This window comes from Aristolochia californica, unplaced genomic scaffold, assembly GCF_029961685.1.
Source record: "Aristolochia californica isolate CCGP_79_NKW_82.1479 unplaced genomic scaffold, dmAriCali1.0.hap1 SCAF_12, whole genome shotgun sequence".
Lineage (NCBI taxonomy): Eukaryota > Viridiplantae > Streptophyta > Magnoliopsida > Piperales > Aristolochiaceae > Aristolochia > Aristolochia californica.
The window spans coordinates 4,530,289-4,554,110 of record NW_027181793.1 but is presented as its reverse complement, the minus strand read 5'-3'; the positions used below and the strand labels follow the sequence as shown (position 1 = coordinate 4,554,110).

At 36.7% G+C, this 23,822-nt stretch overlaps 1 protein-coding gene, 1 non-coding gene and 1 pseudogene across 2 annotated transcripts; 1 reads left to right on the top strand and 2 right to left on the bottom strand.

Moving 5' to 3' along the window:
• Positions 1–1,380: 1,380 nt before the first annotated feature.
• Positions 1,381–2,765, bottom strand: LOC137946012 (large ribosomal subunit protein uL3c). Its single transcript, XM_068792158.1, has 2 exons — positions 2,144–2,765; positions 1,381–1,790 (listed from the first exon to the last, which is right to left on the bottom strand). Exons 1-2 carry the CDS (start codon positions 2,703–2,705, stop codon positions 1,501–1,503), a joined length of 852 nt encoding a protein of 283 aa, XP_068648259.1. The 5' UTR covers positions 2,706–2,765; the 3' UTR covers positions 1,381–1,500.
• Positions 2,766–13,105: 10,340 nt separating this feature from the next.
• Positions 13,106–19,909, bottom strand: LOC137946566 (endoplasmin homolog; annotated as a pseudogene).
• Positions 19,910–22,811: 2,902 nt separating this feature from the next.
• On the top strand, positions 22,812–22,916 carry LOC137947139 (small nucleolar RNA R71). The gene has a single exon (XR_011111186.1). It is a non-coding gene; the product is annotated as a small nucleolar RNA R71 (small nucleolar RNA).
• Positions 22,917–23,822: the final 906 nt, after the last annotated feature.

The following is a 23,822-nucleotide window of genomic DNA, read 5'->3' as shown; positions in this document are numbered from 1 at the left end:
TATATTCCTATTTAGTGTATACTATCTCCCCCTTAATCTAAGCTACATTTTTTCTCCCTTTTTTTTTGTTATACATTAAAAACGATATTCAAGGAAGGCAGAAGTAGAAGAAAAAACTTATAGTAGTAATTAGTGTATATCCTTATTTAATAAATAAATAAATAAATAAAAATAGTAATAATAATAAAAAAAATGATTAAATAAATATAAATATTCTTAATAATATTTTATAATATAATAATAATATTAAGGTAGCATATTTCTTAGAAAAGGTAACAATTAGTAGTAATGTTAGTAGAAATCAGAATAGATGAAATTAACTTTTCTAAACACTCAAAAGTCATGACTGAAAATCCAATCTCATTTCCATCTTTGTTCATTTCGCTTCACTCTGTCTTGTGTTTGGGTTTTCAAAAACCAACTCGAGCTTGCAAAATTTCACTTAAGCAGAAATTTGACCCACTCCCTGTCCACCTATTTTCCCTTTCCCTTGACTTGTTCTTGCCAAAAAAATCTTACCCTCACCCCAAACCTAACCTCTAAACCCAACCCTGAAACAACTCAGAGTTTGAAGGTCAACTCCAACCCCACCTAATGTCCTTTTCTTCAACCATGTTCTTGCCCAGTGTGACCGTGGCCAAATTTTCAAAATTTTCAAAAAATCCAACTGTTAGCCCCTACCCCAAATCCCTCCCTCCACCCCAATAATAATAATAATAATAATAAAATAAATAAATAAATAAATATAAAATAAACACAAAAAAATTAATTAACTAAAAATATTAAAGCAGTAAATTAACAAACAAGAAATAAATTAAACTAACAAATCAATTATAACGTAAAAGAAGGAAAGAGGATGCATGAAAAAATATCAAGTAAAATAGACAATAGAAGTCATACTAAAGATAAAATTTAGTTAATAAGGTAGATATAAAATAGAAATTATTAACAAATCAATAAATTTTAAAAACATAAAAAAACAGGAGTAAAAATAAAAATGAGTAATTTAAACAAACAATTTAATAAGATAAACATAAAACGGGAAATAGATTAATATAAAATAGAGCAAAAAATATCTAAAAAATATAAAAAGTTGCATGCCAATTCATTAGAAGATTTGGCTATTTACAGCTCCTGGATTTATAATTTTGCTACATTCACCGCCTTAGAAAAAATTTTAGATTGACAACGAAATGCTTTCATTAATTTTAACTTATTTTAAAAACATTTTTAGGGAGAAAAAAAGGTAGGGTGTTTTAATTAAAATATATATTTAAAATTAAGGGCTAAAAAACAGAGGAGGAAAAGCCCTCCCCAGCTGCCTGTTTCCAATGAATGGGGAGGAATCTCTCTGTTCTCCGGGAGCTACAGGCCTTCCAAGGTCTCTAAATTTTGCAGAAAATATCATTAAATCATCAGTGATTCAGTAAAACAAGCACAAAAAGAGAACAAGAAAGAATACCAAGAAGTAAACACCTTGAAACAAAACCACCTACAGCACTAGTTTTTGGGGATGTTCTTCCCCACAATCTTAGCCGGCGCAATGCGTAGTAGATTTCCAGGCTTACCAGGAACAGCTCCTTGTACCATCATCACACGGAGATCGGAATCAATCTTTACAATCTTCAACTTTCGGATCTTGGTTTTTGTTCCTCCCATTCGGCCAGGCATTTTCTTTCCTTTGTATACATGCCCCGGTGTCGTTCCGGCCCCGATGGAGCCCAGAGCTCTGTGACTCTTGGAACCGTGAGTCATCGGCCCCCGTCGGAAATTGTGCCGTTTAATTCCACCTGCATCATTCCGAGAACGTACGAGCGTAGTGTAAGGTACAGTTGCAGTTCATTCAAGCATTTCATCAGTTAATAATCAGACAGAGTCGAGACCGGCTGTTTGTAATAGAAATTCGGAAATCATGCTGGTTTTGCAATACTAATCTGCAATCAGAAACGAAATTAATGATTAATGAATGACAAACCAGAAATTACATCCTAAATTAGGTCTCAATGATGTGCTTCGATTGAAATCCGCAGGAAACGAAATCAATTATAATCTCGATCAGTTCAGAGAATGAAGGAAAAAACAAGAAAAAGTGGAAATATAATCTCAATTGAGGCAAAAATGTTCAGCAGTCTGTCCTCTTTACCTTGAAATCCCTTTCCGATGGTGGTTCCCGACACATCAACAAGATCTCCTTCCTTAAAAATATCCTCCATGACGAGCTTCTGGTTGGGCTCGAACCCCTCAACCGAAGTGAGGCGGAACTCCTGCAGGTGACGCATGGGAATAGCACCAATCTTGCTAAGGTGGCCAATCTCCGGCTTCGTAAGCTTCTTGTCCCTCACCCTTCGATACCCTACCTGAACCGCATCGTAGCCGTCGGTGGCGACATTCTTCACCTGCGTCACAATGTTGCCCTCGCGGAAGCCGACGACAGTGACGGGGACGACCTTGCCTTCGGGTTCGAAGTAGGTCATCATACCCAGCTTGGTCCCCATAACACCGACGCCAGCTTCCATGCTCATGAAAACAGCGAGTCCCCTACGGGGGGCGATTGGGGGTTTCGAAGGGAAAGAGACGGAGTAAAGGGGTTGTCGGTTGGTTCTCGGGCTTATGGTCAGACGGGCAAGGAAGGAGGACGTCGTCGAGGTTAAGGAGGCATGAGCAGGGGGGACTGGGTAGCGGACGTTCAGAGTGACCGCTGCCATGGCCGATCCTGTCTTCTACCTGTTAGTGAGAATGCTGGACTGTCTGCCCGGCATCCTTTCCTTATCTTCTTTCTTTAAAGACCAGTAATTTTACTGGTTTGCATCCTCCACATTCTACAATACCAAATTACCTATTTATCCTCACCAGATTGCCGTTGATTTTTCTAATTTGTTAGATCATGTTTTGGTAACTGAGGTTGGTCTCTTCTAATCAAGAACACCGTGAAGTAATTTGATGATAATAAATATTTAAGAAACTAATTGTGAAGACTAGCTGGTTGATGATTATTTGACCTAATGACACAAGAGAGAATGTTTTGTTTGTAATTGTTTGCATAGACAACTGAACTAGTAACATGCACAAAACTTTGAAGAGGAGGCACCGGAGAAAGACGATCAACCTGACTGCCCCAGTTGGACGATCCACACAAAATAGGCCAAAATGAAAGAAAGAATGACAATGAAATATAACCGACTAGAGATGCCTTGGTTGGATGAAATGAGAGAGCCAAAAGCCTTTGTAAGTGCTCGTTTGGCCTATTGACCAAATGCCTTGAAGAAATGACCAAGAAGCAGAATATGAAGGCCAATCGATAGAGTTTGAGTTAGCCAAATGACATAAATAAAATTACAATTTTACTTCTCTAATACGGTTGGCCAATATAGATCACTATAATTTGTAAGTGATTTATCTTGTGTTTAGCAGCTCAATCATGTAAAGATTTTGAAATTGAATTGGTTGATTTTTACAAAATAACAAGAGTATCATTTTTTTGGGAGAAACCACTCTCATTTTAACCATTTGATTGCAATCATTTAAGTGATTTCTCTCCCTAAACTATTCACCAAACCTACTACAATAAAAATAAAAAGTCCCATTGCATCCTTAGTGCTTTGTGACTTTTCGACCAATTTAGAAATGCCAAAACAAGTATTTTAAAAGAGCTAAGTACTTGAGCTTGTGATTTGAAATTTTAGTGTATACATAGTATTTTTCATACCGAACATGATTGAACTTATTTTGAAATCGAGAAATTTGAGTTTAGTATTATTTTGGTTCTGAGTCTATTATATTTGGCTTTATATTTTGATCATCCCATAGCTTTTCAAACTTTGGTTCTTGAGTTTTAGAAATGTCACATAACTTATATTTTGAAATCATCCAATTGGAGATTGAATTGAGTTGCTAGTTGTAGTGGTAGTGGTATCACCTAGGATTGGGTGTGACTGTGTATTTTTCTTGTGCTTTGTTATTTTAATATTTGCCTATATTAGAGGATTTGAGTTTAAATATGAAAAAATAATCCCTAGTGTGTTGTAAACCAATCAAGATTTTGACAAGTTGATTAGTAGTTGTTGTTGAAAATCTATGCTTGTACCTAGTTGCTACTAACCATAAGTCCCAAGTGTTGGTTGGTCTTGTAATTTGAACCCTTGGGGTTTACCATTATAGATATCGTCTACTTAGTGAATTTCACTTGAAGATGAAAATCCCTTGGAAGTTGACATAGCCGTCCAAGGTAAGATTGTCTATCACTATAAAAATGTCAATGCACATTAGAGAGTATTTAATTATTGTTGAGTCTATTGATTGAATTGCTTTTGAAGTGACTTAAATATTGAATTAGCCTTTAAATTTTAATAAAATTATTGACCACCTCTCTAGGTTTATATTTAGGGACTTAACAAGTGGTATTAAAGCAAGTATACTCTGATTTTCTTGGTCTTAAGTAGAGTATTAATGATTTACTAAAGTGTATACCTCAAGTTACTCCCAAGCCTTTGCCACTAGCATGTCTACTACCAACCTCTACTCTTTAATGGATGCGATAACATACAATAAAAGTATAGGATTAAACACTTCTTGCTAGGTTATAACTTTGACCTATCGAAAATTATGACCAAAGACCTAAGATTCTTATGAAAAGGGATGAAAATAAGGGAGTAGAGAAGGATATCAGTGTATACATCAACAAAGTTAAGAATAGATGTTACTAAACCATAAAGTATTGAACATGCTTTGAGCACTCTAAGTGCTATGGAGTACCCTACAATACTTTTTCATTCACCCAATTCCGTTGTTGGCAGCAATTTCCAACCCCCAAAGTGATTTTAGGAGGTTAGTAATCAGCTAAGACACTTGGGCCCTGTTAGTGCACCTAGTTGAAAATTTATATCCCAAGAAAAAATAAAAAAAATTCCTAAGATATACATTCCCAATAAAATTTCAAATAAAATCTTATTAGTGCCTTACAAGGAAATTACATGGAACATTTGAAAAAATTTCAAGGAAAACTAAATGGACCTATTAGTGCCTTTTCGAGGGAAATAAAAGGAAATTAATAATCAGTCTTATACATTACCATACTTATCCAATAAATTTTCAGTAAAATAAAAAGTCAAATACAAAATTTGAAAAAAAATATTATCTAAAAACAAATTGGTCATATTTAATTGTTAGAAGATGGGCTCAAACCCACCCGAACAAAGAAGGCTCACACGTCCAAGAGAAGTGTGTTAGAAGATGGGCTCAATCCCACACGACCAAGGAAGCCAAGAGAGGTGTCATGATGGTAAATAAGAACTCATCTCATAAAGATGACACTGATGTAATTAGTTTAAGTTTCTTGTCTCTTCATCACTCTTCTAGGGTGAAGGGTATTATTGTAATATAATATTTTTATTCATCTATAAATAGAGCTTCAGGGAAGGGTTAAGATATAAGTCCATAACCTCATTCTTCCTCCTATTTTATCCCCAACATGCTTTCTCTCCTTTTTTTCCATGATGTAATCCATGGAGTCCTGAAAATCAACATGGTATCAGAGCATTGATTTTTAGGACTCGTAGCTATGGTTTTTTAAACTTCCAAACATGTTACCACTCAGATAATTTGTTTTTGTTTTTCTTCTCATTTTTCATCTGATGATTCTCTTTGATCATTGTTAATCTCATATTGATTGTTGAATTTATGGAAAGTGAAATACTTCTTTGAAATCAATAACTTGTTGTAATAAGAGTACATGAACCTCTATTTATAATAGAGGAAGGTAGTAAAATCCAATAACAATAAAACTACCCTTGTCCCAATTACACCTAAACTCTAACACTTAAGTTAAGTCCTAACATAATTAGGTAACTCAATATTTATAAAAGACAAATATAACTTAAATTAAAAATCTTCTTGGTCATGACCCTAAGATAAAGATACTTTTGTGAGTCCTTCTTGATCTTCCAACTGATGTGATAATAATGTCAGCTCTTGGAAATCATTGTGGGTCCCACTTCTTATGGGCTTGGGTCAATTTTGTGGGCCTTCCTTGGTCGTTTGGCCTTGATCTTATCTTCCAACACTCCCCCTCAAGCTGGGGGTGAGAGAACAACATGAACTCCTAGCTTGCTGCAAATGATGTATAAAATATTTTTTTATTAAATGGCACATCTTCCAATATGCCTTCATCTTCCAACATTCCCCCTCACGCTGTTGCGTCCTTCCATGAGGCCCTGCGACATTATAAGTGAGAGTAAAAATCACTCCTAGTCGGTAAGACATTGCTTCATACTCCACTCTTAATGTTGGATGTAGGGCACACTCCACTGCTATCGGTAGTGTGTCTATCGGCATTGCTTTGAAGTGTCCACCACCATGTCCCTCCACAGGATAACAACTCTCAAGTGGTAGGAGACATAAAAGCCATTATAGGGGGGGAATGTCATAGATGTAATCATAAGTTCCTCCATCATGGACTTCCAACCACAAATAATTTTCATCTTTTTTACGGGAATGAAGTTCCTCCATTGTGAACTCCCAACCACAAATAATTTTCATCTGTATTTGATTCCTTATGTTGTAGATAAGTTTATGTGAAGAAAGGGGGAGCACAAATAATTTTCATCTTTTTGACGGGGATGAAGTTCCTCCGTCATGGACTTCCAACCAAAAATAATTTTCATCGTTTTGACGGGGATGAAGTTCCTCCGTCGTGGACTCCCAACCATAAATAATTTTCATCTTTTTGATGGGGATGAAGTTCCTCTGTCATGGACTCCCAACCACAAACAATTTTGATCTTTTTTACGGGGTAAAATAAATGATGACATGAGGCCACCTCTTATTCAATAACAATGCCCCCAAAGAGACATAATAGTTGTAGCTGAATATAACACGACCATCTTCCAACACATATAACGCGAACCAAATAGTAAACTTTGTCAAAGAACCCATGAAATAATCCGATATAAAAATTTCTTCTTTGATGCACAAGCTTCATCTTTTGTGCTCCCCCTTTCTTGAATATTTTGGTCACATAAACTTATCCACAACATAAGGAATAAGATACCTCTTTCTTGTTCTTGTTCTACTTCTCCCCCTCAAGCTGGGAGGTAATGGTAGTGATCCCAACTTGAACTAAATATCATAGAAGTAGCAATAATCCCAAATAACGGATATTTGTAAATAAGCCCTAAAACTAGGGAGAAGTGAGATATTTTCCTAATATTTCAACTCAAACAGTGACGCAAAATAATCGGCATAAATTTGGATTTTTTTATACAACTGGATACCAACATGACCTTTGATTCTTCCAATTCGAATATATCTTTCAATATAGATCAAATTGAGATAAAAAACTTTCCTTCTGAAACTAGACTTAAATATCTTTTGTCCAAGTATGAATTAACTTCATTTAATATAATTATCATAAGATAAATAATCTGATAGTTTTCGGTCTCTGTCATCTGATTGTACTAAGTTCTGTTTCTCCTGTTTTTTCAGAACAACCAATGACTCTTCCAAGATCAATATCTCCTTATAAAAAAATCATATCGAGAATCTGTTGAATAGGTAAGAAAATATACTTAAATATATTTCTTTGAAAATATAAGTATCCATATAAAGTCTCTTTCTTGATAGCATACAATACCTCGGAATTGGAAGCTTTCTGTAGCCGCTCAAACCTCTTTTTCAATTTGACCTTTTCTGCTTCAAATATCGATTTCTTTTTGTACATAAATCAGATACAAAATTGGTTGAATAGGTAAAAGAATAGACTTACATATATTTATTTTGATATATATTTCTTCATATATATTCTGGTTCTTCATATAAAAAATTACCTCAGATTCTGAAGATTTCTGCTGCTGCTCGAATCTTTTTGCAAATTGACCTTCGGTCATTGAAATATCGATATCTCTCTGTCGATAACTTCGATTGGAACAAATCGTTCTTCCTTTGAAATTAAACTAAAATATCTTTCTATCAATATATATCTTACAATATGAAAAACTACGTATAGTGGTGAAAATCGCATAAAAAACTATGGGAGTAGGGACTGAAAAAAAAATAACTACGAACCTAGACCTAGGGTTTAGGGTTTAGAGAAAAGGATCACATTACCGCCATGAGTTGACCAAGTCAACTCACGAACCTGCTCTGATACTATGTTGAATTTATAGAAAAGTGAAATACTTCATTGGCATCAATAACTTGTTGTAATCAAAGTACATGAACCTATATTTGTAATAGAGGAAGGTAGTAGAGTCCAATTACAATAAAACTACCTTTGTCCCAATTACATCCAAACTCTAACACTTAAGGTAAGTCCTAACATAATTAGGTAACTCAATATTGATAAAAGACAAATATAACTTAAACTAAAACTCTTCTTGGTCGTGACCCTAAGATAAAGATACTTTTGTGAGTCCTTCTTGATCTTCCAACTGATGTGATAAGGATGCCAACTCTTGGTAATCATTGTGGGTCCTACTTCTTATGGGCTTGGGGCTATCTTGTGGACCATCCTTGGTCATGTGGCCCATCTGATAATAATCTTACATATGTGGGCCTTCCTTGGTCGTTTGGGTTTAATCTTATCTTCTAACATTGACTTGCTCTACACTCTCTGCCTGCCATCTCCTCTGAACCAGAGTTCGAAACCAGTCCTTCGGACTCTTCCTAAAAATCAAAGAGAATGAAAGAAAATCTGAATCAGTGGATATTGTTGCACTCCATGGCGCATGGATCTAGCTGGTACTCTCGGTCTCCGGTTTCTCTTTTGAGCTGTATTCAAGTTGAGTTGAGTTAACTCGATAGAATAGAAAACATACCAATGGGTTATAATTATTGACGAAAGCACATGGTATCATATGCAAAAACGTGCAGTTGGTGATGAAATTGAATGACTCAGACGGCGGTCGCATGACCAAAAACTCGGTGTCGACATTGAAATTGTCGAAATCTGCATACACCAGGCATGAAATCCTACCATTTGCTAGTCCACTTCAACGGAGGAGTTTCTTTAACAATGAGTGCGTCTTTAACAATGTCGTCACTGAGGGATGTGGCCTAGTCGAGTTTGTTGGTGATGGAGATGAAAACCTTAGTGCTCATTCTTATCGCAATGCGGAGAGATGGAAAAGGTCACTAATGATTTTTATAGAATTCCAGTTCCTGGTGATTCTACTATGATCCAAACCATACTCACCACTGGAATTTTTTTTGAAGATATCATATCACGTAGTTGGACTTCGCTAACTATTTTATGATGATCTGACATTCCTGGATTCTACTATTGATCTCCTTCATCACTACTATCTCTGAATCCTGAAAGTGATTCTACGGGTGCTGGTTCTTGCCTTAAGTGGACACTGGATCGGCTATTACTGCTATCCTACATTTGAGTTGCAATATTGTTACAAAAATGGTTAGCTGATTCAGTTTTTTCATTTCTCCTTCTTCTCCCTAATATTGAGACTGTAGGCCATTTAATTAGTTCCTCCAAACCTTCTTCATCTTCTTCTTGTTCTTGTTCATATTCTAGATCAACCCCAATAACTTCTACTGGTTCCTCTCCTTCAATCCCTTCATCATTGCGATCTGGTGTCCATATAAAAATGTGAATAATACTACATGCAATGACATCATTGCGATCTTGTATGGGTATGGAAGTGCTCGATCCAAAATTGAAAATCATTGCTTCCACACACAAAAAGTCCTCTCAATTGTGCTTCTTAATGATGAATGTTGATGGTTGAATAACGCTATTGTAGTCTAAGGGAGATGATTTCCACCATATTCATTTAAATGACCTCTAGTTGAACGATAAGGTGCCCAACATCTACCAAGTAGTAGTTTCCTACAATATGAAACAATAATAATGATTAATATGACTAAAGTTAACTTGTACAAAAATAAATAAATGAAACAAACATATTACCACTTGGGACAACCAGGTCATTTGTTGCATGGTGTGCTATCGTTGGCAACCAAAAATAAAACCTATACTCCTAAAAGTATATGTAGTAGTGCGAGTAAGGATCGATCCCACAAAGAGTGATTAGTCCACTTTTATGCTCCGTGAACAAGGATTGGGGGGGGGGGGGGGGGGGGGGGGGGGTTTGAGCATAAAAAAAACACTTTTAAAAAAAAAACTTAGAAACAATTCAAATTAAAAGAATCGAAATCAATCAAGACAACAAACCTTGGTCTAAGTCAACATCCACCATCGGAATTTCACAACCGATCATCAATGCAAGCATATGTCAATTCACACTTGAATATTCACCATTGGAACTATCTTCCTATTTCTCCTTTCATAGTTAATTAGAAAACAAGCGGTCCAATTAACCCTAACCACTAAACAACCCAAGACAAGCGCTAAAGGTTTAATCCAACAGCAGTCTTACGAATTAGAGAGATAGATGAAGCTAAACAACACAAGCGCAAGTGGCTGCATTTAATTTAGTCCAGCATTCTTCTCAAGATCTAATAATTACAGACGTAGCAAATCATCAAATCTCGATTGCTTCACAGGTTAGAGAGATCAAACAATTACGAATTTGACATCTAACCTAGTAGTAGATTGCAACGAGTAATAAACTAGTAGGCCTCCTAGGGATTAAATGAGACAATCATGAACAAAAATTTCAGAAGAACATCATATACTGAAAACATAAATTGAACGATGAAAATAAATCAGATCTCACAGTTGTATTGATACCGAGGCTTCAGTTTCCTTTGAACAAGTCTAAAAGTTTAGCCACGCAGTGCCATGAAGAAATATGAAGAAAAAAACTAGAGAAAAGAGAGAGGAAAAGCTGGAGAAGAGAAAATGAAGTTTGGGGTGCCGAACTCTTTTTATCCTTTTATTCCACTTCTTTCTCCCGGTTTAGGGTTTTTCTTTTCGTGCATCCGGTCTAGGTCACACTGCACGTGCCACTACTTCAAGCCTTGTTTCGACCTGAATTCAACCCGTATTGATAAAAATTTAAAACATTAAAGTTGTAGAACGTTTTCTTGGAATTCCATAGCATCTTTAATCATCTCCATCGGAGCTCGAAAGAGAGTTATTCAATGATTAAGAAGAAATTTCAAAACTATCCAGAATCGCCCAATGAACTTTGTTTTGCACTTAACGCTTCCATTTGCATCCTAAATCAAAATATAAGAATAATGAGTATATTAAGGCACAAAATAATTATAAAATCCTTAGCATTAAGGGATAAGAATATGACATTTTGCATTCTCATCAAATTCCCCCACACTTAGCTTTTCCTCGTCCTCGGGCAAAACTCAAATTCACTTTCCCAAAAATACCAAGGTTGTAACACCATCAACAAAAAAAAAAAAACCAAGCTCTTCAAAACTCATAACATATCATGAACAATAATTCGTAAACAACTTACAATTACTTAGTAAGCATTTTCATTCCAAGATGGAGTAAACTAAATAAGTAGACCTCACAGAAATAAACACTCGACTCCCATGTGTTTGAAGGGTATGTGATTCTCTCAAATTCATTCCAATGAAAATGATCTACCATAGGCTTGGATATCTTCTCAGTCTCCACCACTCAGATCACATGCATAACACAAGTCATAAGGACTTTTCAAAAGTTGTAATGGGGTTTAGGATCAAGGTTGGAAATATTTGGGAATGTAGCTCAAAAGCCATCGAAACTAGTGGAGCAAAAAAGAATCAACTCAAGCTCGAATATATTAGACAAGTCAAACCAATCACTCCACTCAGCATCTTCTTCAATTTGTATCTATCTCGTATAAATAGACCACTTTCTTGGAATTTAGGAAGAATTATGAACATAGACAATTTGTAACTTTAAAAGTCATTCCCTCTATCACTTCTTTTCATATTTTCTTTTTCTCTTCACCTTTTTTTTTTACTAACAAAGGAACTTATGAATTTAGGATGAAAACATGTTCCATTTCACCGATCATAGCCATACCACAAGTCCAAACACCCCCACACTCACACCCATACGAACCATAATGATGAACAATGCTCCACTAGCTCTAATTCTGGGGTAAAGATTTTTTTCTCTCTTTTTTTTCAGGTTTAAAGCTTTTAAAGTGGGTTCACAAAAAAAATAAAGCTCAATGGGGTTCAACAAAAGGAAAAGAAATAATTACAAGGTAGCCTATTTGCCTTATGTAGCTTATAACAAAGAGGGCCTTAATCATGTTCATGCATGTATGTGTCAATGTGACCTCAAAGAGAATCAAGGCCATTTCTAGAGAAACAAATCCATGGAAGATTATCTCTTGTGAAAGAAAATAGTGAGACTGATATGGATGTATCAGTCTAAAGGCTCAAAATCTCACCGGCTTTTGTCTACCAAATTTAGTCACTACCATCCTCAAAGAAAATAACTAGAACTAATTCATTCTTAGTTGGAAGATTACTTATTCAATCATGTTATGAATCATTCAAGAGCCTAATTTAATCTTTCTAATGACATACACAACCAAAAAATCATTAAAACCTACAAAAACAAATATATTTTTTTCGGAATTTTTTTTAAACGGAATTGAAATACAACCTAAATCCCCTCCCCACACTTAGAACTTACATTTTCACAAATGTAAGGTGAAATGTAAAGAGAAGGCACAAATAACCAAAATATAAATGCAAAAAAAAAAAAAAAAAAGGAACGAACTCCCCTTGGGTTGCCTCCCAAGCAGCACCTTTGTTTATTGTCATTGGTTTGACTCAATGCTTTGTAATTATGGGTCATCCCACACATAGCATTTGGCATCACTCTTGACTTTATCTCTTTGAGCCCTAGAAAAAGCAGGAGGTAACATTTAATAACCAAATAATTTACAATATTTGCATTCCAAGGTAATGTCACACTCGCGGCGAGCAATTGTTCATTAGGGAGCATTTCCTACAAATGAAGTTTATCCTGCACATGCTTTTATTCTTGAGGTGCACTAAGTTTACTAAAGATGATCACTGGTAACATTCCTCCATCTCCAAGGAACACATACTTGAGGTGACTATGGAGAGGCTTCAAATCTGGAGTGGGAGCCTGCAAATCAGAGGGTAAAGGCCTCTCATTAGAAACTGGTAATGCAATATAAAGAATGTTACCTGACTGCTGTAACTATAGAATATTATTCAATGCTGCAACAGTTTCCTGCAAATCAGAACTCAAGGCTAACTCCTCATTTTCTATCTCAAGATGCTTACTAATAGCAACTTCTAATTCATCTTTTCCATCAAGTTCAAAAACTTCCTATGAGAAAGAATCAATCACATCAATAGAATAAACAGGATTATCATCACCAGGATATTTCATGGCATCATAATGTTAAACTTAACAATTTCACCATCAAATTCCATGGTAAGTGTGCCGCTATGAACATCTATCTTAGTCTTGGATGTCTTTAAGAATGGTCTTCCTAACAAAATAGGAGCAGTTTGGTCACCATTTTCCATATCAAGCACATAAAAATCAGCAAGGAAAATCAAATCATTAACTTGCACAAGAGCATCCTCAACTACACCCTTAGGATAGGCATTAGATCTTTCTGCTAATTGAATCACAACACCAGTTTTATTCAAAGGTCCAAGTTTCAATGAAGCATATATAGAATATGGCATGACATTAATCGGCACTCCTAAATCTATCATGGCCTTTTCAAATCTTGTGTTACCTAACGTACAAGGGATAGTAAACATACCTAGATCTTTGCACTCACATGGAATTTTCTTTGAATAATTGCATAAACATTCTCCCCTACTATCACCTTCTCACATCCTTTAAGTTTCTGTTTCTTTTTAATTGTGCACAGTTCTTTAAGGAATTTAGCATAACGAGGTACTTGTTTAATAGGATCTAAAAATGGAATATTTTCTTCACATCTATGAAAGTCTTATATAAATTTTTATATTGCTCATATTTTCTAGAATCTGCTAAAGCCTGAGGAAAAGGAGGAACAAGTTTATAATCAGAAAGAGGGGGAAACTTACACTTAAGTGCGTCATCATCATTGGGAACGTTCCTGTCTACAATGATGTTTTTCTCCTTTTCTTGCTCTAACGATGTAGGGGTCGCCTTTACTGGAATCTCAGCCTCTTTATCACTTCTAAAAAAGATTGCACATGCATTTCTCTTGGATTTACTACCGTTTGAGAGGGTAATTTCCCTGAACATTGTGCCTCTAGCTGACTAAATGCAGTTGTCATCTAACCCATTTGATTGTCCAAACTTTGAATACTGGCCCTTGTCTCCTGTTGAAATTGCAAATTATTAGTGGCAAGATATTTCACAATATCGTCTATAGACATACCAGAATTGGAAGTTTCACCCGGTTGTTGTCCAAGGGGATATGGCTGCCTATATTGCTAGTAACTTGGGTGATTTTGAGTTGCAAACTGATTAACTTGTGGATTCCCGTAGCTAAGGTTGGGATGATTCCTCCATCCCATGTTATACGTGTTTGAAAAGGGGTCATACTTGCTTTGCGGTTGTCCAGGAAAACCACCAGCCGCATTCACTTGCTCAGTGGGCTCCTCTTGAAGCGTTGGACACATATCGATTGGATGCCCTACTACTGAAAAAATCCTACAAACCTTCGCTGTTTGCGTATTACCTATAGCCATTTGACAAACAAGAGAAGTTAGACTCACAATTTTTTGTTCAAGGGAGAAAATATTTACCTCAATAACATTCTTAGATGGAAGGTCAAGCCTAGTGGCAAATTATTGAGAATTGGCTGTCACATTTGCAATCAAATTTCTCGCGGCCTCAAGAGTTTTATCCATCAAAGCTCCTCCACTAGCAGCATCAATCATGCTCCTATCAGTTGGTAGAAGGCCCTAATAGAAATACTGGATAAGAAGTTGCTCGCTAATCTAATGATGAGGGTAACTTGCACATTATTTCTTGAAACATTCCCAATATTCGTGTAGGGACTCTCCGTTATGTTGCCTTACACCACAAATTTCTTTCCGAATGTTGGCCACCGTTGAAGCTAGGAAATATTTCTCCAAAAACAATCTCTTCATCTCGCCCCATGTGGTAATACTCCCGGAGGGTAGATAATAGAGTCAATCCTTTGCCGAATCCTTCAAAGAAAATGGAAAGGCTTGTAATTTAATTTGCTCTTCAGTCATCCCAGTGGGTTTCATACTAGTGCATACCATATGAAACTCATTTAGATGCTTGTGAGGATCTTCACCTGCAAGACCATGAAAAGTGGGCAAGGGATGTATTAGTCCAGATTTTAATTCAAATGTAGTAGTAGCATCTAAAGTAGGGAACATTATGCATAAGGGTTGTTGATTCAAATAAGGGGTTGCAAGCTCTTTCAATGTTTGATTTCCAGCCATAACTTCCTCCTCCTCTAAATCAGATTCACTATCAAAGGGAATCAAGAGCTAGATTGTTCTCTTCAGAATTCCTTCGAGTTTCTCTCCTTAACCTGCACAAAGTTCTCTCTATTTCTGGATTGCACTACAAATCACCTTGATTAGAAGATCGAGATACAATCATAAACACTCAAGGGAACTCTAATAAAATAACAAAAACAAATCAAGATTTTTTTAATTTTTTTTTCAAGGGCAAAATAAGGATCACAAGAAGCACAAAAAAAAAATAAACTAGAATCACTCCCCGGCAACGGCGCAAAAAATTGGTGCGTTGTATTTAATTTAGTCCAGCGTTATTCTCAAGATCTAATAATTCCTAACACATCAAATCATCAAATCTCAATTGCTTCACAGGTTAGAGAGATCAAACAATTATGGATTTGAAATCTAACCTAGTAGTAGATTGCAACGAGTAATAAACTAGTAGGCTTCCTAGGGATTAAACGAGACATTCTTGAACGAAAATTTTAGAAGAACATTAGATACTCAAAACATAAATTGAACGATGAAAATAAATTAGATATAACAGTTGTATTGATACCAAGGCTTCAGTTTCTTTTGACCAAGTCTGAAAGTTTCTCCACACAGGGCCATGAAGAAATCTGAAGAAAAACACTAGTGAAAAGAGAGAGGAAAAGATGGTTAAGAAAAAATGAGGTCTGGTACGCTGAACTCATTTTCTCTTTTTATTCCCCTTCTTTCTCCCAGTTTAGGGGTTTTCTTTTCGTGCATCTGGTATGGGTCATAGTGCACGTGCCTCGATTTCAAGCCAGGTTTTGACCCGGATTCAGCCCGTATTGCTCAAAATTAAAAAAAATAAAGTTGTATAACGTTTTCTTTGAATTCCATAACATCTTGAATCATCTCTATCAGAGCTCAGATGAGAGAGTTATGCCCCGATTACGCAGTAATGTCGAAATTGTCTTGAATTGCCCAATTAACTTCGTTGTGCACTTAACGCTTCCGTTTGCATCATAAATCAAAAATATAATAATAATGAGTATATTTAGTCACCAAATAATTATAAAAGCCCTAGCCTTAAGGGATAAGAATATGACATTTTTCATTCTCATCAAATTCCCCCACACTTAGCTTTTGCTTGTCCTCGGGCAAAACTCAAATTCACTTTCCCAAAAATACCATGGTTGTAACGCCATCAACAAAAAAAAAACCAAGCTCTTAAAAAATCATAATATATCATGAAAAAAAATTATTAAACAACTTACAATTACTTAATAAGCATTTTCATTCAAAGATGGAGTAAACTAAATAAGTAGACCCTCACTGAAATAAACACTCGACTCTCATCTGTTTGAAGGGTATGTGTTTCTCTCAAATTCATTCCAATGAAAATGATCTACCATAGGCTTGCATATCTTCTCATTCTCCACCACTCAGACAACATGCATAACACAAGTCATAATGACTTTTCAATGGTTGTAACATGGTTTAGGATCAAGGTTGGAAATATTTGGGAATGTAGCTCAAAAGCCATTGAAACTAGTGGAGCAAAAATGAATCAACTCAAGCTCGAATATATTAGACATGTAAAACCAATCACTCCACTCAGCATCTTCTTTAATTTGTATCTATCTCATATAAATAAACCCATTTCTTGGAATTTTAGGAAGAATTATGAACACGAACAGTTTGTAACTTTAAAAGCCATTCCCTCCATCACTTTTTTCTTCTTTTCTTTTTCTCTTGATATTTTTTTTTTTACTAATAATGGAACTCATGAATTTAGGATGAAACCCATTTCACCGGTCATAGCCATACCACAAATCCAGACATCCCCACACTCACACCCATACAAACCATAATGATGAACAATGCTCCACTAGCTCTACGGCTTGGATAAAAGTTTTTTTTCAGATTTAAATCTTGTAAAGTGGGTTAACAAAAAAAATAAAGCTCAAAGGGGTTCAACAAAAGGAAAAAAAATAATTACAAGGTAGGCTATTTGGCTTATGTAGCTTATAACAAAGAGGGCCTAAATCATGTTCATGCATGCACGTGTCAATGTGACCTCAAAGAAAATCAAGGCTAAAAACAAATCCATGGAAGATTATCTCTCATGAAAGACAATAGTGAGACTGATATGGATGTGTTAGTCTATAGGCTCAAAATCTCACCGGCTTTTGTCTACCAAATTTAGTCACTACCATCCTCAAAGAAAATAACTAGACTAATTCATTCTCAGTCGGAAGATTATTTATTCAATCATGTTATGAATCTTTCAAGAGCCTAATTTAATCTTGCTCATGACATACACAACTAAAAATTCATTAAAAACCACAAAAACAAAGAATTTTTTTTTTTTTGGATTTTTTTTTAAGCGGAATTGAAACACAACCTAAATCCCCTCCCCCACAATTAGAATTTACATTGTCCCCAATGTAAGGTAAAATGTAAAGAGAAGGCACAAATAACCAAAATATAAATGAAAAAAATAAAGAGAAAAAGGAACGAATTCCCCTTGGGTTACCTTTGTTTATTGTCATTGGCTCGACTCAATGCTTCCATAATTATGGGTCATCCCACCCAGAGTATTTGGCATCACTCTTGATTTTATCTGTTTGAGCCCTAGACAAACCAGGAAGTAACATATTAATAACCAAATAATTTATAATATTCGCATACCAAGGTAATATCACACTCGCGACCACGAGCAATTTCTCATTAGGAAACATTTCCTGCAAATGAATGTTATGGTCCTGGGTTAAGTACTCGGCTTTCCATTACCTAACATGCTGGTATTTTGGGTAGTTTTGGCTAGGTGCTTAATATTTGGTATCACAGAAGGTGCCCAAGTCGTGAGTTCGAATCCTAGTCTAAGCAAACTTAGCAGAGGGGGCGACCTAGCAGAGGGGTGACCTAGAGCCATACCTAGTTAGAGCGACAAAGGAATAAATAGGGATATTTTTGGAATATTTTATTCATAGGGATATTTCTGTAATATTTTATTAAACCCTAACAGGGTGAACCCTATTTAAGGGGTAAGAGTAATGAGAAAAGGAAGCATTGAAGTATTAAGAATTAGGTTAAATCTAGCGTAGAGAGGCTAAGAGTTCTCCTCAACGAGCTCTAGGGTATCAAGCTTCCCTTTGGCTTGATCTTCGTTTTCGTCTTCCCCATGTCTTCCTACTACCCCTATGGTAATGCTTGGAAGACCCATAACCCATGGCAGATTGCAGATCCTCCCAAAGAATCCACATGTCAGATCTGGGACCGTAACATACTACCCAAAAGACCTGTTTGTTAGGAGCGGAAGGCATAGGTACTTAACCCTAGGACCATAACACAAACCTTGCAGCTTCCTCCTCTCTGGGTCGGTGAGCCTCTCAAGGAATGGAGATTTTTCCAACTGTTACATGCTAATCCTAGTAATGTCAAAGATGTCCTTTTGCCCTGGTGTCATTCTCCTGTGAGTTGCATCCTCAATGATGCCTAGTTTTATGGACTGGCCAAACTCTTTCCAGAACTTAGAATAGGATCCTCTCTTCAAAAACACTTCATCACTGAGTGCAGCTATATTATCTCTAGTGGAAAACTCATCAGGATCCTCATCAGCCATATGATGGATCATGTGTCGTGCCTTCCAGATGAGTTTCTTCCTTATTGTCTTCAAACTGCTGTGTTGTTCAAGCATTTCTCGAGACACATTGAGTGGCAAGGGATCAGAGTCAACAAGACCCTTCAAAAAGCTTAAATATTTTGGAAGAAGCACATCAAATTCATCTGACAGGAAGACTCACACATACAACTTCAAATTGGCTTTGTTAGTATTGAAGTAACTCTCATACAAATCTAGTGAAGCCTGAGGAGGAACAAACAGGACAACTTTGAACACTACATCACCTACAGCAGTGAAGTGACTCCAAGCCATTGGCATTTCATCACAAAAATCCTTTTCTGGATAAACGTAAAATTTTTAGTACTCTTCATCAATAACCTCTTTGGGATTGCGCAGCCATATGGCCTTCACATCATTCATAACTTCCATATCAAAAGTCGTTTCCTTCCCTTTTTTTGTCAATGGCTTTTTCTCACCATCTTCTTCTTTTACTTCTTCCTCCTCTGATAAATATACAGTTGCTTCATCTTCATTTGATTCATCATCATCTGTTGGAACTTCTGACTCAACCTCCTGGCTTGCCCCGAGATAGATGGGGAAGTTGATGAATGCAGAGTATCTTTTCACCAATTCCTTCAATTTGTCATCTTCCAAATATTCACCAGCTTCATCCCTGAGATGAAACCTGATCACAGTACCATGACCGAATGGTTCATTCCATGTGTCCTTTGAGATTGCAAAGGCTCCATCAGCGGTAGACTCCCATACATATTGTTTGTCATTGTTTTGTTTGCTGAGAACTTCAACATCATCAACAACCAAATATACCGAGTAGGAACCAACTCCAAACTGCCCAATGAGATTCAGATTGCCTCCTGTTTGTATTTTCTCAACGAATGGTGCCTTCTCAATATTAACGTGTTTATCATGCAAGAGCATCCCACTAAGCACAGACATATACGGGACATGCACACTGGTCTCGTCAATTAAAAAATTAAATAGCCTCAGTGTGTCAATTGAGCAACGAACCCACGCACAATGAGTGTGCTCATCAATAGCAAAACATAACCCTCCAAAAAAAAAAATTTCAGCAGTCCCCATAAAATTAATTCTATGAATGCCAGCATCCCCAAAAAAATTACATGTCAAAATTCATACACCCAAGCCCAAATACCTTCAATTGGGTACTGTTTCTCTGTGCCAATGAACAGAGAACTGTCGTCCCCGATTTTTGAGCATCGGTGCTGCTGCCCAGCCCCTGGTAGCCCCTTCACCCCCATGGAAAAAAATTTATACAAATCGATTGAGGCCATGTTTGAAGCTTACCCCAAAAGACATTGATGGTGGTTCCCCGCTGGACTGCCGAGGGCAAGGTTGAGCAGAAATTTGTACGATGGAGCCGACGGAGTCTCCTCCTTCTCTAGTGGTGAACAGCAACCCTTGGAGGCTTCACCACTTGGAGATTTTCAGAGACAGAGTGCTCTCGGAAACACATCCCGGTCAGAAGAAGCGCCGGAAATATTACCTTCTTCTGTTCGGCAAGGTGTTTTGCTTGTCATGAGCCTTGTTGGTGTGATTTTAGATTTGAGGTATCACCCAATTTGTCCAACGCCGATGAGGTGTTAGCAGAAAACCCCTCTGATTTTTTATTTCCCGGGTCCATGCCGTCAGATTTCACAAGTTTGGAGTCCGGTTTCTGATTTGTGTCCCCAATTTCGGATTTCGCCGCCGCTAGAGAGATAGAGGGCACTCTGATTTCTTGTGTCTCCTGCCCTTCCGAGACAGCGTCTTGAGCGACTTCAGCAGCGAGTTTCTCTCTCACAGCAAACTCATCTCCCCCTCGGCTTTGTGTCGGCGTTGTGTTCCTTCCACTCGTTAGACTTGTTATGTTGTCCATACTCCCATTCAGCCTCTCTTTATAGAGATTAAATTTAGAGAACCTCTCAAACATCTCATCAATTTTTTTGTCATTCTTTGCCTGACATCTAAGGATCAACTCAAGTAATTCACTTTGCTGATTTCCGTCGAAGAACCCTGCTCTGATAATAATGTGTTCCTGCTCTGATACCAGTTGTTATGGTCCCAGATCTGACAAAGGGATTCGTGGTTACGGTTCCGAGGAGAATTTTAGAAAGACATGGATTAATTGTAGGGGGACATGGAGAGGAAGATGAAAATCAAACCAAAAAGAAGCTTGAAAACCCTAGAGCTCGTTGAGGAGAACTCTAAGCCTGTTTACCCTAAAATCAATGCTTGTCTTTCTCATTACTCTTACCCCTTAAATAGGGTTCACCCTATTAGGATTTAATATAAAATATAACAAAAATACCCCTGTAAAAAAAATATTCAAAAATAGCCCTATAAATAAAATATTCCAAAAATACCCATGTAGCCTAAACTGAAATAAATAAAGTAAATTAAATAAAAATAATAAAATAATAATTTTATTGTGTTAATAACATAAGCACATAAAAATCAGCAGGGAAAATCAAATCATTAACTTGCACAAGAACTTCCTCAACTACACCCTTTGGATGGGCAATAGATCTATCAGCCAATTGAATCACAACACCAGTTTTATTCAAAGCTCCAAGTTTCAAAGAAGCATATAAAGAATATGGCATGACATTAATCGAAACTCCTAAATCTATCATGGCCTTCTCAAATCTGGTGTTACCTAACGTATAAGGGATAGTAAACATACCTGGATCTTTGAACTTCGCAAGAAATTTTCTTTGAATAATTGCATAAACATTCTCCCCTACTATCATCTTCTCACATCCTTTTATGGTTCTGTTTCCTTTTAATTGTGCACAGTTCTTTCAAGAATTTAGCATCTAAAAATGGAATATTTTCTTCACATCTATGGAAAGTCTCATATAAATCTTTATTTTTCTCATATTTTCTAGAATCTGCTAAAGCCTGAGGAAAAGGAGGAACTGGATTATAATCAGAAAGAGGGGCAAACTTACGCTTAGGTAAGTCATCATCATTGGGAACGTTCCTGTCTACAATAACGTTTTTCTCCTTTTCTTGCTCCAACGATGCAGGGGTTGCCTTTACTGAAATCTCAACCTCTTTACCACTTCTCAAAAAGATTGCACTTGCATTTTCTCTTGGATTTACTACCGTTTGAGAGGGTAATTTCCCTAAACTTTGTGCCTCTAGCTGACTAATTGTGGTTGCCATCTAACCCATTTGATTGTCCAAACTTTGAATACTAGTCCTGTTGAAATTGGGGATATGGCTGCCTATATTTCTCTTCAGACATTTAACAATATCTTCTATAGACATACCAAAATGGGAAGTTTGGCCCGATTGTTGTCCAGGGGGATATGGCTGCCTATATTGCTGGTAACTTGGGTGATTTTGAGTTGCGGGCTGATTAACTGGTGGATTCCCATGGCTAAGGTTGGGATGATCCCTCCATCCCATGTTATACGTGTTTGAAAAGAGGTCATACTTCCTTTGCAGTTGTCCAGGAAAACCACCCGCCGCATTCACGTGCTCAGTGGGCTCCTCTTGAAGAGTTGGACACATAACGGTTGGATGTCTTACTACTGAACAAATCCTACAAGCCTTCGCTGTTTGCGTATTACCTACAGCCATTTGACAAACAAGAGAAGTTAGACTCGCAATTTTTTGTTCAAGGGAGGAAATATTTACCTCATTAACATTTTTAGATGGAAGGTCAAGCCTAGTGCCAAATTATTGAGAATTAGCCGCCATATTTGCAATCAAGTTTCTCGCGGCCTCAGAAGTTTTATCCACCAAAGCTCCTCCACTAGCAGCATCAATCATGCTCCTATCAGTGGGTAGAAGGTCCTCATAGAAATACTAGATAAGAAGTTGCTCCCTAATTTGATGATGGGGGCAGTTTGCACATTATTTCTTGAAATGTTCCCATTATTCGAGTAGGAACTCTCCATTATGCTGCCTTACACCACAAATTTTTTCTGAATATTGGACGCCCTTGAAGCTGGGAAATATTTATCCAAAAACAATCTCTTCATCTCGCCCCATGTGGTAATGCTCCCAGAGTGTAGATAATAGAGCCAATCCTTAGCCGAATCCTTCAAAAAAAATGGAAAGGCTCATAATTTAATTTGCTCTTCAGTCAGCCCTGTGGGTTTCATACTCGTGCATACCACATGAAACTCCTTTAGATGCTTGTGAGGATCTTCACCTGCAAAACCATGAAAAGTGGGCAAGCGATGTATTAGTCCAGATTTTAATTCAATTGTAGTAGTAGTATCTAAAGTTGGGAACGTTATGCATAAGGGTTGTTGATTCAAATCAGGGGTTGCAAGCTCTTTCAAAGTTCGATTTCCAGCCATGACTTCCTCCTCCTCTAAATCAGATTCACTATCAAATGGGGAATCACAAGCTAGATTGTTAGATTCAGAATTCCTTCGAGTTTCTCTCCAGAACCTGCGCAAAGTTCTCTCTATTTCTGGATCGCATTGCAAATCACCTTGATTAGAAGATCAAGATACAATCATAAAAAATCAAGGGAACTCTAATAAAACATGAAAAACAAAAAAGTATTTTTCTTAATTTTTTTTTCAAGAACGAAAGGATCTCAAGAAGCACAAAAAAAAAATCAACTAGAATCACTCCCCAGCAACGACCCTAAAATTTGGTGTGTTGTCACGGGCAACCATAAATAAAACCTATACTCCTAAAAATATATGTAGTAGTGCGAGTAAGGATCGATCCCACGAAGAGTGATTAGTCCACTTTTATGCTCCATGAACAAGGATGAAAACACTTTTGTTTTTAAAAAAAAAAGAACTTAGAAACAATTCAAATTAAAAGAATCAAAATCAATCAAGAGAACAAACCTTGGTCAAAGTCAACATCCACCATC